Source organism: Sparus aurata, chromosome 18 (genome assembly GCF_900880675.1).
Source record: "Sparus aurata chromosome 18, fSpaAur1.1, whole genome shotgun sequence".
In the NCBI taxonomy this organism is placed as follows: Eukaryota; Metazoa; Chordata; class Actinopteri; order Spariformes; family Sparidae; genus Sparus; species Sparus aurata.
The window spans coordinates 16,908,529-16,923,270 of NC_044204.1; the positions used below are offsets into that span (position 1 = coordinate 16,908,529).

Genomic DNA, 14,742 nt, shown 5'->3' on the forward strand with positions numbered 1-14,742 from the left:
AATGTTGTGACAGTGAAAGTCTCCTCGTACGGATAAACTTGAGTATAAATCTTAAAGTGTCTGATAATAAATGTACCAAAAGTATCAAAAGTACAAGTAAAAACTTACATCTATGTTTGTAATCCAAGTTTTGGGTCAGTCAATTATTGGACTGGTCAATAAATGGATCCAATATTCAATGATTGTCTGAAGGTTTTTTATCTCATTGCTGTCTTATTGGCTGTGATGCAGTGTGTAATCTGCAAAGTGACTGGTAACTAAAGTTATCAAATAAATGGCGCGGAGTAAAAGTTCAATATTTACCTCTGAAATGTTGTGGAGTGGAAGTGTAAAATAATGCTTATGACATTATATTTCATGTTGATCTATAATTTGATATCATTGTTGATTCTATTTTGTATTGTTAATCTGAATCTGAAGACATACACAATGGAAAAAAATATTTAAGAGACAGAAAAGGCACAAAATTGTACCATACAGTCCTTCAGTAGAATTGTGTTTAAAAGCTGAAAAATAAGGGCAAAAGAACTCATTAAACCAATTTGTGGTTGCATTATAAATCATGGGCAGAATTTGTGAACATGCCAAAGATGCCAAGGAGTCCTGCAGGTACACAGAATGTACTAGAGGTCAAAATACTGTAGAGGTGATCTCCACAGGCTGGATGCTAATAGCTTCAGCAGCTCTATTATAATCAGAGCATGGCTGTTGTTTTGGCGTATATAGAAAAAAAAGTTAGACATATTGTTTGTTATGATCACTGGATTAATTGTTGACTTGACACAGTGGGAATGAGTCTGGCTTCATGAGGAGAACTATCAACAGAGGCTGATGTGGCTGTGAGAGTTAACTGTCTCTGCCAAATCATGAAGTTCTAACACTAAATCCAAGGTTTAGTTGGTAAGTTGGTAAGTTTACTTTATTGCTTGCATTCAAGAAGGATGATGATTTTGAGTAACTTTGACCTTATACAGACACGATGTTCACAATAATACTTTGCACATATCAAGCATGTTGTATAATTAAGTCCAAAATAACTTGAAGCAGTACTGGTGCTCTACATGTGAATCGTTCCACACAGGGTTATACTGTACATGAAAGACTAGTTAAAATCTTATACAGGACATGGAGTCTGCAGCAGCAGTGCAGCACTGCTGGAGATTATACAGCACATCAGGAGGATATGAGGATCCCTTTGTCGGGTGAGGAAAAGATATTTAAGGTTCTGCTGTACTTTTTTGTGTGGTGCAGAAATTATCTGATCTGCACATCGAATTAACATTGTTCCCATGAAGTCTGACCACTGATCCCTGGTCAGTAAGACTCTCACATTTTACTCATTCCTCTAATATTGTGCAACATGTGGTGAGAACAGATTTTGTCATCAACATTTTGTTGCCTTAATCTCAACTTTAACATTTTCACACATTATGCCAGGAGAGCATGTAACCTCAGGGGCAGGTACAGTAGGCTGAAGTGCAGTCGAAACACTGTGTTGATGCATTAAAAGCACTTCAGCAAATTAACAGTGAACTCCTGTGACACTGTCAAACTCACTGTGGATAGTTTTGAAAGAAGAATAACATTTCTGCAGCAGAAACAGAGATATTGTTCATCCTTTTTTTCTTCCTTTTTCGAAATCTGGCGACCAGGTATGGGAGGGTTACATTAAAGATGTTTTCCAATACAGTTTCTAATTATCTGTTAAAAATGTAGTCAGTAACTTAATATTAAAGCAATGGAACCTGATTACTATCCATTGCTTTACTTTAATACCAAACAAATACCAACAAATAGAGACTAGAGAAAGAAATATTAATCAGATGACTTGTATTCAATCTGATTATTGATGTTCTGTCAGAATACCCAAAGTGATGTTGTGTGAGATTCATGTTGTCATGTGTGCAAATATGCATGTTTACAGACTAATATATCACCCAATTGTGATCCTGTCAGTAATCCCTTTTTTACTGAATGTATCTGTAATGTAATTACAACTTTTTTGTAACTTTACAGGAATACTGTTACCTTTTTTTGGATATTGATTACGTTCCATTTCTCCCCGAGCCTGCTGGCAACAAGCAACAAAGCAACTCGACCACTGACAAAAAATACAAGTACAAAGAATTACATATGGGAAACATATATATATAAAAACGATATACTGCTTGGAGTAGTACTCTATAGATTACAACGATATGTTATCTATAGAAAAAAGAATGACATAATGAAAATGAAATAACAACTGTGATACAATCATTAAGTTAGGTATCAATTTCTCAAAAAAGCATAGAAAAGGCTTTTTTTTTAATTCACTGACTTTTGAGTGGAGTCATTAATCCTAGACAACCCTCATCCAGTTTATATGCTATAACTCATATAAGTAAAAAATAAAATGTGTTTTTCATCTAAATGTATCAGACATGTCCTGGCAGGAAAATTACTGGTGTATTTGCTAACAATAATGAATGACGACTGTATTGCAGTTGGCTGTGCCTGCACATGTGATATACTTACTGAAACACTTAATTAGAACAGAACTGTCATAAGGTTATTAGTTCCACTGGTGCTTTTTATACAATGACAAGTCAAAATGTCTGCTGAGTGAATGCCTGAATAGACACATAGATACTTTTGTTTTAATTCTGTTTTCAATGACATGATTATCTTATTTCTTATCTTATATCAGAGAACATTAAATCTGCAATATATTCATGGTGGGTATATAATCACATACAAACAGCACATAAATGTACAAACTGAGACTTGTCATGTTCAAGTAGAAGTTTTATTTCTAAGAAGAAATACAAAATATAGGCAATCTAATCATATGTACACTTTACATTCCCAGCTGGGATAGTTTTTCATCCCCTCCACAGCTGGTTGCAGCTAGTCCCCACTAGGTGGCTCTGCTGTTCACTGTCTGTCAGTCCTGCATCAAAACCATGGCCTCCACATGAGTGAGGAGGCGTTTGGTGCTGACCCCTCCCTGGGTGAGGCGTGTGGAGGGGACCTCAGAGAGGTGAGAGGGGGGCAGTGAAGGGCAGGAGGGCTGGAGTGAGAAATGGTGGATGGGAAGCTGAAGAAGGAGGTGTTAGAGGACAGAGGTGACAGGCTGGGGGGGAAGGAGAAATGAGAGGCAAACGACGGGAAAGAGGGAGAGGTGGCATATGTGGAGAAGGAGGGAGAGAGCCAGGGGGAGGGAGGGGGGGACAGATAGTCGTGGCACGGTGTGGAGCAGGAGTGTGGCTGGAACGGGGAGAGAGATGGGAACCTCTCCTTTGTCCTCTCAGATGTGCAAATGGCATCCACAGATGTTGCATGGGGTGGTTTCGCCGCCTCCATCTCAGTCGTTCTCGGGTTGAAGTCTGGTTTCGGATGCTGGCTCTCAGTGTGATGTTTCAGGCCCTTGATCAGGCTCATTCTCTGCGTTGGGGTTATCTTGTGCATGTAGCTGGTCAGCTGAGTGACACACTGCTGAAAACCTGCACCCTGCATGGTGAGAAGAGCAGGAGCACTGGACTGATGAAGGTTCACCACAGGAGCAGAGTCTGCAGGGAGTGAAAACACACCAGGGTGAGGGATTTGTTGCAGCAGAGAGGGACTTTTATGAAGAATTTCATACATTCTATCCAGTGATAAACTGTTTTGTCTGACCAACCTTTGCTCCTGTTCTTCTCCTCTGTCCACTTCTGAAGATACTCCACAGCCAAGTCAAGAATCTCTGCTTTCTCTATTTTAGGATTCTGCAGCCGCTGCGTGTGAGAACAGTGAAACGAGGGAGGAACAAAAACATTTCATCATTGTAAGGTTATGAATCCCTTAAACACGTGCAGAGGCTGGATGTGATTTTCTTTGAAATGACTTACTGGATCAGACGTGTTATTCAACAGCAGACTCCTCAGCTCAGCCAGACTTTGGTTTATCCGATCTCTCCGCTTCTTCTCCACAACTGGTTTCAGCACCTGGATGGAGTTTAAGTTATGGTCACTTATAAATGTATCCCAGCTGTTTGGCCAATATTTTTTACACTGTCCATCCACAAGACCATCAGTTACATCTGTTTATTCATATGTGTTTTAACGGTTTGTATGCTCTAAGCAGTTCTGTAAAAAGTACATGAAAGTCATACTGGAGTAAAAGTAAAGATATTGTCTTAAAATATTACTCAGGTAAAAGTGAAAGTCATCCATATGAAAAATTAAGCAGGAAAAAGTCTCAAAGTATTTGATATTAAATGTACTTAAAGTCTCAATAGTACAAGTAAAAGTAATTCAACATTAACATTTAACATATATTTACATGTACGTATATGAGGATGTCTGCACTACCTTGGATCTAACGCAGCGTGAGACCTGCAAAGTACCCAGTAACTAAAGTTGTCAAATAAATGCAATGATTAAAAAGTATAACATTTGCCTCCATAATGTAGTGAAATGAGAGTACAAAGTAGCAAAGTAGAAAATGGAAATACTCAAGTAAAGTACAAGTACCTCAAAATTGTACTTAGCTACAGTACTTGAGTGGATGCACTTAGTTACATCACTGGCTGTTAGTGATGCCTTAGTAGTTGATAATAACTCAGTCTAAATCAATTATAAGTTGTTAAAAAAAAACAACAACCATTTTTGGGGTTGCCAGGTTGTAATATGTGTTTGTTATCATGGCTGCAGTAAATGGCAACCAAAAAACTGTTTGTTTTTTTTTATAAATAGTTTCAAACATTAATGATGAATTAGTTACAAATATATGAACAAATGAATATCTCTTACTCTTTTTCGACTCTTGCCCTCCTCCACAGTGGTATCGTGTAGTTTCCTGGTCATGTTGCAGTGTTTGGTCCGAGTGCCCTGAGTGGTGAAGCTGCAGCAGTTTAAACAGCCTCCTGTTCTCTGCGGGGGATATAAGCAGACCTCGTGCTGCCTCTGATTGGCTGACAGGTGTTAGTGACGACACTTAACCAAAAAACGGCCTCGGTTAACTTCTTTATGGGATATAGATTAACCCGAAACTAAAGTTTTAACAGTGAGTAGGAGGGGATAATTAACAACACTTGATATGAAAAGCAAAAACATCATAACATATAAGTTATCTTGAAATCAGGACATCATCAGACAGAGGCAGCCAGCTGAGCTTATCTTATGAGAGGTTTAAATGTATGTATTTATGTAGGCTATGTATGTATGTACGTATGTATGTATGTATGTCTTTATTTTTGTATTCAGTACATTTATGTTATGGAACATGATAAGAAAATACATGTTTATCTAATGAGTCTCGATGTCTATCTTCTCACACATTAATGATTCATTTAATTAATTAGGCTAAACGTGGGGCCCTTTCGAGACTTCTAACGCCTTCTATACAAACGCACCCATGAAGTGAGACTCTGGGAAACTTCGTCTTTCTCGTGGGAACAGAAATTGAGGTGAGAAAGTTTTTTACGATGTGTGAGACATCGGCACTCTGCCTGAAGTGATGAAAAAGACCAAATGAGAGCAGCACTGGTCCGAAAGATGACGCTCAACCTCAGATACAATAATGAATTTATTATCTATCATTTTCTGTAAAGTTGCCTACATACTATATGACTGTACATCAAATAAACATAAACTTAACTAATGCTGGTCCAGAAGTTAACAAATGGGAGCAGGTCACGTGTGTGTGCTGTGATGAAGAAGTGTGAGGATGATTATTACAGCTGAGTGTGAAGTGTGCTGCCTCAGCTCGGCCCGGTGCCTCGTGTTTGGACTTCACACAGAATCGAACCAGTTGTTGACTTCACTACAGCCCGGCTCCGTTGGATTTCAGCTCTTTTGTCAGCGTGGCCGACACACCCGAGGGGCCACGATATTACACGTCCACGGTCCGTTTGTCCGACACCAAAGGGCGCATTCTCCCTCATTAGTTTCCCATCACAGGCTCAGGCGAGCACATTGCAGCACTTATTTATGGGGCGGGTCCACGTGGCTTAAAGCCTACCCACACACACACACACACACGGAGAGAGAGAGAGAGAGAGAGAGAGAGAGAGAGAGAGAGAGAGAGAGAGAGAGAGAGAGAGAGAGAAAGATTGGGAGAGTCAATATCTCATATTGCATCTTTCATATTATATTAATGCATGTATTAAATGTAGTTTTTCAGTACGTTAAAAGGGGGACTATTATAATGGCAATTGTAGGTCATGTATGTAAAAATCTGAGGTGAGTTTCCTTAGTAACCAAAGTTTCCTTAGTAACCAAAGTTTCCTTGGTGACCAATCTCTGATCCTCCACTAATCGGCCTCTCTTTGATTCGAAACGGAAGTATCATTGTCTGTGAAAAGCCATTTAATCTACGGGATCCCCGTGATCCGATCATCACGGTGTTATCTCCACACTTGAGCCTATTATGGGGATCAGGGGGACCATAAATGCAGTGCGGAGAAAGCTACCCCCGAAACTCTGAAAAGCCCATGAAGTCAGCCTTCAAAATGAAACATCTTAGACATAGTTACTGGACATTTAATATGTAGCTGTACCTGCGACAGCCGACACAAACTGTAAGATAAACACAACTCCTCCACACAGCACAGGCGTTTAGGTGTGAAATGGGCAATTTGGCTCTATACAACACAAGGCGATGGGCTGTTTGGAGATATGAGGGTGTGGTGTGGTGTTGGGGGCTGGGGGGAGGGGATGGTCTGAAAAAAAGCAAAAAAAAAAGGGCATCACCAGATACATCCATCTGCCTAAAATGATTGGGTTGGAAATCAAGCAGACTAGTTAGATCTGATGTTTACGTTCAAATAAACCAAAGTCAATAAAATCAACTGAATTATGTCGACCTTGATTCAGTATAAAGTAGGTCCAGTATGATTTTCGAGAAACTAATAAGCTATGTACTCAAGCGTGTTCAAGTAGAAATTCATTGAACTTTAAACTACATTATAACGCAGAGGTCAATATTCTGCATTTTATTACAATATGGCTACATTTGCCTGGTAGCTTTAGTCATTACTACAGATTACAATTGTTCTACGTTTTTTCTGTCTTACTTAAAGTTATAGCTTATTTTTATGTTTTCTCTGCACCTACATTTTTAACAGCAACAGTTGCACACAATTAATTTTCATTTTTCTTTTTGTTGTTTTATCTTAGATGTTTCCCGTGCCAATGAAGCTTCTTGGAATTCTAAATAAATCAATACAAATATTAATAAGCTGAGTGATGGGTGGGGAAAATTCAACTTAAAAGACTCTTCAATCCCCCCTTGGAGTAGCTGTAAAATGCCAACAACAGGGCTTTGAAAAGCATGAAAAGCTCATGAAAAGATGACTGTTCAGAGATATGTGGTTCTCACAAGTAAGCTGTAGTACAAAGGAGGATCTTACTGAAAAATATGTATTGCTGTAGGTTAAACTGGTCAACAGTAAACATTAGGTAGTTAAAATTACCTCAACCTTGAATAGCAGTCAAATAAACCCACAGTTCAGTTTTAATCTTAATTTACACATATAAACAACATTAAAACAGAATGAAGTTGTGTTGTCTTTTAAGGTCCGTTTGTCGTGAAAACAAATAATTTGTTTATTGAGTTTGTTTTTTGTTTAGTTGGTTTCTCTTCTGATTAAAATGTATTCTGTCAGTGCACCTTCAAATGAAATGGAAGATCTGAGCAATTATCCCAAGATAATCCAATATAACAATGTTTTTCATGATTTGGCTACATTTACCCATTACACTTGATTTTTAAAAAATGTGTAATTATAATCCCTGCAAACTCACCTTCTTTAATACCAGCTACTACTCAATTTCGCCTCGTGAAAGTCTTGTTATCTGGGCGTTTCTGTTAGAAATGATGTAACCTGAACAGACTGTGCGCAACATGTTAAAAGGGCCTCGACATGTCTGCTGCCAATAAGAGGACGGAACGCTCCCTGGGGTCAAGGCCGCGTGCTGCTTGAATAAACGGGGGCGTGGCCCGTGGGGGCGGGGCTACATGCCGGGATATCAACAAATTGCAACGAGAACGCACACGTGCCATTTTGATTTTGGGCTCACAGCAGCGAGAAACAGACACGAGTCAACCGTCCAGCATGAAAGCTTTATCTCCAGAGTCTCCCCCACCGCGGTCCATGAGAAGGGTAAGCTACCGTGTCCTGAACCCTTTGCGGCCAAATAATATCTGATGTTAAAACTGAGATTTGAAAAAAATGTGGTTCATGGTTATATTTGGGATCTTTTTTGACTCTTCAACCCCACAGTTCTCCAAACCTGTGATGGAGAAACGCAGACGGGAGCGGATCAACCAGAGTCTGGAGACGTTACGACTCCTGATGCTGGAGAACACCGACAGTGAGGTGAAGACCTGCGCCATGCTCCTGTTTCTGAATCCTCTAAACACTTCTAACTCCAGGCTGATATTCAGAACTTCGTGTACTCAGTGAATGATTTGTACTCTGGTTTTTGTCCCCTGTCTAGAATCTGAAGAATCCAAAGGTGGAGAAGGCAGAGATCTTGGACAGTGTGGTCCACTTCCTGAGGACAAAGAGCGAGGTGAAGAAGGGTCACCGGGCCCTGAGCAGAGAGCTGGGACATGCATGTACCCGCCAGCACAACTACCATGAAGGCATGAGGGCCTGCCTGATGAGGGTCAGCCACTTCATAGCCAGCAAGAGCCAGGAGTTAGGGGAGACCTGCGGGGAGGCAGTGCGTGCTTCTCTCGCCTATCCCGAACACCAGACCCACCCTTCATCCCCAGGGGACATGTACAGGGAGCTGACCCCCTCTCCTGCAGCTCTGTCTCCTCAACATCTGCAACACCAGCACGCCATGTCCCATCCATACCTCACCCAGGTGCCTGGCCTCCACTGTGACACCAGGGATCCCTTCTCCTCCACCGCAGGCTCCACGCACGTCACCGATCCCGTGTGGAGGCCCTGGCCTCAGTGACAGACACTTGATGTGTGACAGATTTTATTTTCTATATATGGCTGCTATAGATGCCTACAGACTGTAAATATGTATGTTGTTGTACAGCCTGGATTCTATTGTACAGTGAAGATATTTTCCATGAAAACTCGCATGTAGGATTAAATTTTCCACTTTCATGTGGAGCTGTTGCTTTTCGGTTATATATTTTTTTTTTTTTAGAGTATTGCTGTAAATATGTGATGTTTTGAGGTGGCAGTGTCTGACCACTGTTCTTTTTTTGTATACGAATACCCAAGTGTATTCCTTGCTGCAGAAACGCGTGCGTCAAAATGCTTTTTTCTTTTTTTTTACAGCTTGATCAGAAATGCCATTCTTGTTTTGCAGCCTTTGTTTGACATGTAAATATTTCACACGTGAAAAGTGGAAGACCGTGAATTTATTTTATGAGTGTGCTTTGCTGAATTCTCTGTCCCAGTTCACAATAAAAGTACAATTTCCTGATCATTCCAGATGCAGAGTGGCCTATCTGCTTCGTCAATAGCTTGTACTCGAGCTGAAAAGGTGGGCGTCCGCGGGACAGTTAACACGTACTTTATCCGGGCTGGACAGCAGTTATGAAATGGTTTTTCTATTGAAATGTTGATTGTAGGCAGTCGGTTGCTTCTATGATCTTAAGTGCAGTTTTTCAGATGTAAAAAAAGCAAACAGGAGTGGTCGTTCACACACTGTCCAGCATCCAGACTGTTTCAGGTGCGGCAGCATTCTATAAAATCCACATCGAAATGAAATACGCCCGACCAGCTGATCGGACAAAGTTAAATCTTTCAATTCTCACACACACACAAATATGTACGTACGTATATATATGTGTGTGTGTGTGTGTATTCTGAAGTATAAATCCATAGGGTTCCATTTGGCACGCGTTTGCGCAATGGTTTCCATTGTGTGCCCTGCATTTTAAAACAGTTGAACCGTGAAAAGGGTTCAGATCCTTTTGGTTGACCAGCAACAAGTGTTGAGCTGTTTTTCCCACCTACTCAAATTCTCCAGGTGCAGAGTTGCACTGTGCGTGTCAGAAGAGACACAAGAGAACGCACAGAGGCAGCTGGCTCTGGAGATGGGGGAGGCCAGCTTTCTGAGTAAAAGATACAATTATCCTGTTATTAAGTCGTGATATTGTGCGATGTGAACATAGCCAATTTGCACTTGCACCCATAGAACACTCTACAATATTGTAGGAAACATTTTTTTAAGGGTATCAGTGCGATGTGTTTAGTTATTAAGCACCTCAACCTGAGTTGGGTCGTGGCAGCTAAAGGTGTTTCAGATCTGGTCTGCAGACTGTAGGAAACAGTCTGAGTGCTGCGCAGTGCGGACAGTGTGTGACTGTGTCATGTTCTTTTCTACATCTGAAAACTGCACTTAAACCAACAGGCTACATATCAATGCACACCTGTTTTGCCACCATGTTTGAGTACCCTGTTGAGCTTTCATTTAACTGGGAATACAGGGGGATACCAATGGATAGGCAGCCAATTCAACACATAGCCTGACTCTATGGTGGTCTGATGGTTCCTACAGTTAAATTGTTTAGTGGATAATGTTTGTTATTTGGGATTCCAGTTTGTTGATGCGCAGGGAGCAGAGGCTGTGCCACCATAACCTCCTTGGCTATTAACCCGTCTTAAAACAAACACATATTTGATTTGAGTATTCGTCTGATGTAAAGGGGTAAATTAGAGGAAATGCATTTGTCGTGTGAGGGTTCGTTTGGTACGTTCCTCAAAGCCTGTTTGAAAACATCCTTTATGAAAGCAGGTGTTAGTCCCGCTGGGCTGATCTCTCGACAGGATGCTCTTTTGTGCGCTTTAAAGCTTAAACCGCCTGAAGAAAAGCCCACAGGACTAAGTAAATCAATTAAAGGTAGAATCAGATTAGGGTTTCATCTGAAGGGGGTGGGGGGTTCTCTCAATGGAGACTGTTTATTGGCCCAGGATCAGTCCAGTCAGGATGCATCTACTTAAAGGTCTGTTTACTTCAGACAAAGAAAAAGCACAAGGCAGAAATGAATCTCGACCATTTTACAAAATGACCCCAAACTTAAAGTGTAGGAAATCTGCGAGTTTCAGCTGACCTGAGAAACCCAGCACATCACTCCACGCGCTCATCGGCAGTTGTCTCTGTTGGTTTTATCACGTCGGCGCGAGACCAAGTGAGAAGCGATGGATCACCTTTTGGCCTCATCAGTAAACCATCTGAAGACTGCAGGTCACAGAAGGAGCACCATCCGCTGCGAAATTTCTACTGTGGGGAAACTCTCTGGAGTTAGGCGATTTTAAATTCATGTTTTTTTGACTTTGTACATTTTTCTTGGCTCTCAAAGTTGCAGTGCTGTTGTTTCAAATTTAATGAAATCACCTGTAATAAATAGACAAAATAAAATCGGCCATAGTTATATTGAAAGTAGCTTCAGAGGTTATTTAACTTTATGTTTTAGAACATGTGTATATTATATAGCCTCCCTGCCAGTGGCCACGTGTCGGCCATCTTCCCAGCTGAGGTGATAGTAATAATAAGAGCAGCACACCTCAGTGTTAATGGGTCTACTGCTTCCCACGCTCCACAGGTGACAGGCTCGTGCACGGAAAACACAGTCTTGTCCTGCAGTGTTATTACAGTGCACGCGTGTGTGTGGCCAGATATTCACAGCCTATATGCAGCACCAGCTGTAGTATAAACATTTGTTTGTTTAAGCTTATTATTATTATTCCTCGAGCTAAAGGCTGAAGGTCCGTGAGTTAAATAATAAACACCAGCATTAACTAACAAATAATTCAGGAGAGCGATATTTTGTTAAATGGTGTACATTTATCTTGGTAATTCATATTATTTTAAGTACTTTTAATGCATGCTTACAACTGTGCGTTAGCTGGACAGGCTTACACAGATGTTGTTTATCTATCTTAAATGTTCTTAGCCGGTCGGTTAGCCCGCTGTTAGCTACTAATGTGGCTCAAACGTTGGAGGAACACTTCATCTAATGTTCTCATGATGGTGCTGACAGAGACTGGCGCTGGTTATCTCATCTTCCAGCCAGTTGGTGTGAGAAACAACTGAATATCAACACACATCTTCAGCTCTCGGGGAAGAGATTTATCGGGCCCACACAAGCGAGCTGCAACAGTAAGTAAGTACAGTCGAGCTAGAACTTTCAGTTGTTTGTCCTGTTTTTGTTATTTAAGTTTTTTTTTTTTGTTAAGAACTCTGAAGACTTTGTTTTTGATTATTCATGTCTCCTAAAGCCTCCGCTGGTGGTAAACTGCGGGGTAAAGCACATTCATTTATGTGAACAAAGCTGCACCGCTGAGCCTTTTTCAGGCTGCGAGGTGTGGGTCGGGCCGGAGACTGCACAACATCTGCTCCGGCGGCCACCAGCCTGCCCCGGCAATTAAAGAGGGGCTGCTTCACCCTGTCTTCTGCACTCGATCAGTTATAAAGACTAATTAATTAAAGACCCCCACCAAGGAAAATCAAGTTTTTTTAACCTTGTTAACCTGTCCATCTGGTGTCTTTCTATACAATACCAAACATAACACAAGCAAAATAAGCAGTCAACTCCATATTATAGGTCAGAAACCTGAGCAACATAGTGAAGGAAAAGGTATGAGCTTTCATGAAAAACATGTTTATTAGTAACAAGAGAGAAGTCACAGTAATAACGCTGCAAATCACTGACAAGACACAAGCAGAATTTTATCAGCCTTATGTTAAAGGCTTACATCATATTATGACTAACTCCTAATGTGTGTGTGTGTGTGTGTGTGTGTGTGTGTTTGTGCAGGCATGCAGCTAGATGACTTGGTCAGACTTTGCCGACAGCCATGCCCTGAGCTTTCTGAAACTCCTGCTGCAAACTGGACAGGACTTCTCGATGCTGGTCGGATTTCTTTTCCATCTCTTTCAGGAGCGTCTCGTACCTTTGACTGGAACAGACCAAAGAAATAAAAATGAGAGATTCAAAAACACCCTCATGTACACTGAATGATTTCACACAAGAGATGTTGGAGAGAGAGTGTCAAGCTCCCGATAATTACATTTTGGGTCATGATATTTTCAATGCATTTATCTCTCACAAACATGGAGGACTGGGTAATGTATAGAATATAAACACAATTTCATAACAAAATGATTATTGATTTTATTGATTATAGTGAACGATGATTACTACAGAGTGATCATAAAGTTGATTTAGCAGCGGTCTGAGGTTAATCTCCAATTTTCTGATAACTTCTATTGGAACGCACAAAAAAGTTGGAGGCTCCTGACAAGGATGTTGTAGAATAGATGATTCTCTCCTTACTGCCCTCTACTTGTGAGCATGATAACACAGCTAAGTTTGCACCAATAGCCACACCGAGCCATTGATAAAGGTTCAGGAGCAGAAATAGTTCTGGTGTCTTTTAAAGGCAGGAACACACTGGCTCAACTGTTGGACATCTGGGGGAGACTCAGACAAAGCGGACGAGGTCGGGAACAAATATGTTCGGTGTGTTCAGCTGCGTTGGAAGCTGGAATAAAGATCTTTCACTTCTGACCCAAATTTCTATGTGTGTATTTTCTGTATTCAGTATTTGTTTGTTGTCACAGTGCATTAATCCTGTCATGATTCCTGGTGTACCTAGTTGTGTCTTGTATCGCTTGCCATGTCTTGCTAAACTAACAAAAGTTTAAAAAAAATATATCTGAATACCACAGAATATACCATGCTAGTTCAGATTAGTTGTGAGTTTTACTTACACGCATGAAGGACAACATACCGAAAACATGTCCATGCAAGGCTGGTAAGAGCTTCATTTGGAGGAATCTACAGAAAAGGATGGGCTTTGCAGGCCTGTAGCGATATATTAAATCCCTGAACGTGAACTTCAGAGGACACAAATTTGAACTGGTCACAAACCTGAAGCGGTTTAGGGCAAGTGTGCATCAAGCACTGGTGCTACTGAGTGCATACTGCATATTGCACCTACCAGAATATATAATCATTTTTGATAACAAACCCCCATTGTCTGTTTCCATTATGGTGCAATTACGATCACAGCTATGGGGCCTTAAACCAGATATCGCAGATATTTAACGACTGATATATTGTTGCTCAATACAATTTCTTATTCAATTAATGACTACAACAAGCTGTGTGGGCCTTGGCTATAATGTCTATAAGGTAAAACTCTATTCCTCTAACATTGCCATGGCAACACATAGACTAATTGTAATTGTTATGTATAATCATGATAACTGACCTCGAACAACTGAGACCACACTGGGCTCCCACATATATGGAACACAGACTTATTTATAGCCTACTCTTCTCAAACTGGATCCCAGTGAGCAGTCGACTTCTCTCAGCATGGCACCTGTGTAGGATGTAACAACACAGACTGGACCACAGTTTTTCCAGAGTTACTCACATCTCTCCGTTGATGTACTCCAGCCTCTTTGTGACGGTAGCTTTGGCTTCATCCAGGTCCTGCTTCACTAATACTGGTCCAATAAGCTTATAAACTATGTTTGCGCTTTCCAGCAAATCCAGTTCCTGGAAAGCCAGAGAGATCACATTTTAATACTGAACACACCATTCGAGGAAATAATCTTTATAAAAAGGGAAAATGAGCTGTGAGTTACCTCTTTGACAATGTTGTTCTCTGTCAGCTGCGTCTCCAGCTTCTGCCTGGCTGACATGCTCTTGCTAACATCTAAACGACAAACGGGTATTAATGAATAGAGACAGTGGTTGATTTTTACAAAGTGTCACATAAATATTGTTGCA

The 14,742-nt window shown here is 40.8% G+C and overlaps 3 protein-coding genes across 3 annotated transcripts; 1 reads left to right on the forward strand and 2 right to left on the reverse strand.

Annotated features, from left to right (window-relative positions):
* Positions 1-2,769: 2,769 nt before the first annotated feature.
* Positions 2,770-7,875, reverse strand: her11 (hairy-related 11). The gene is made up of 5 exons (XM_030395740.1): positions 7,767-7,875; positions 4,773-5,978; positions 3,870-3,965; positions 3,662-3,755; positions 2,770-3,551 (listed from the first exon to the last, which is right to left on the reverse strand). Exons 2-5 carry the CDS (start codon positions 4,824-4,826, stop codon positions 2,938-2,940), a joined length of 858 nt encoding a protein of 285 aa, XP_030251600.1. The 5' UTR covers positions 4,827-5,978; positions 7,767-7,875; the 3' UTR covers positions 2,770-2,937.
* A 91-nt stretch (positions 7,876-7,966) lies between these two features.
* Positions 7,967-9,424, forward strand: her5 (hairy-related 5). Its single transcript, XM_030395742.1, has 3 exons — positions 7,967-8,125; positions 8,246-8,341; positions 8,463-9,424. Exons 1-3 carry the CDS (start codon positions 8,078-8,080, stop codon positions 8,931-8,933), a joined length of 615 nt encoding a protein of 204 aa, XP_030251602.1. The 5' UTR covers positions 7,967-8,077; the 3' UTR covers positions 8,934-9,424.
* Positions 9,425-12,579: 3,155 nt separating this feature from the next.
* pfdn6 (prefoldin subunit 6) lies at positions 12,580-14,718 on the reverse strand. Its single transcript, XM_030395543.1, has 3 exons — positions 14,598-14,718; positions 14,384-14,508; positions 12,580-12,898 (listed from the first exon to the last, which is right to left on the reverse strand). The coding sequence occupies exons 1-3, from the start codon at positions 14,652-14,654 to the stop codon at positions 12,778-12,780; spliced, it is 303 nt and encodes a 100-aa protein (XP_030251403.1). The 5' UTR covers positions 14,655-14,718; the 3' UTR covers positions 12,580-12,777.
* Between the last annotated feature and the right edge of the window lie 24 nt (positions 14,719-14,742).

Excerpts from the sequence above, each read along its gene's own strand:
- her11 (XM_030395740.1), bottom strand. The coding sequence starts at position 4,826 with ATGACCAGGAAACTACACGATACCACTGTGGAGGAGGGCAAGAGTCGA. Across the intron at positions 3,966-4,772 it reads AGGGCAAGAGTCGAAAAAGA|GTGCTGAAACCAGTTGTGGA; the intron begins GTAAGAGATATT and ends AACTCCATCCAG. Across the intron at positions 3,756-3,869 it reads TGAATAACACGTCTGATCCA|CGGCTGCAGAATCCTAAAAT; the intron begins GTAAGTCATTTC and ends TCTCACACGCAG.
- pfdn6 (XM_030395543.1), bottom strand. The coding sequence starts at position 14,654 with ATGTCAGCCAGGCAGAAGCTGGAGACGCAGCTGACAGAGAACAACATT. Across the intron at positions 14,509-14,597 it reads AGAACAACATTGTCAAAGAG|GAACTGGATTTGCTGGAAAG; the intron begins GTAACTCACAGC and ends CTGGCTTTCCAG. Across the intron at positions 12,899-14,383 it reads GAGTACATCAACGGAGAGAT|TCAAAGGTACGAGACGCTCC; the intron begins GTGAGTAACTCT and ends GGTCTGTTCCAG.
- her5 (XM_030395742.1), top strand. The coding sequence starts at position 8,078 with ATGAAAGCTTTATCTCCAGAGTCTCCCCCACCGCGGTCCATGAGAAGG. Across the intron at positions 8,126-8,245 it reads CACCGCGGTCCATGAGAAGG|TTCTCCAAACCTGTGATGGA; the intron begins GTAAGCTACCGT and ends TCAACCCCACAG. Across the intron at positions 8,342-8,462 it reads TGGAGAACACCGACAGTGAG|AATCTGAAGAATCCAAAGGT; the intron begins GTGAAGACCTGC and ends TCCCCTGTCTAG.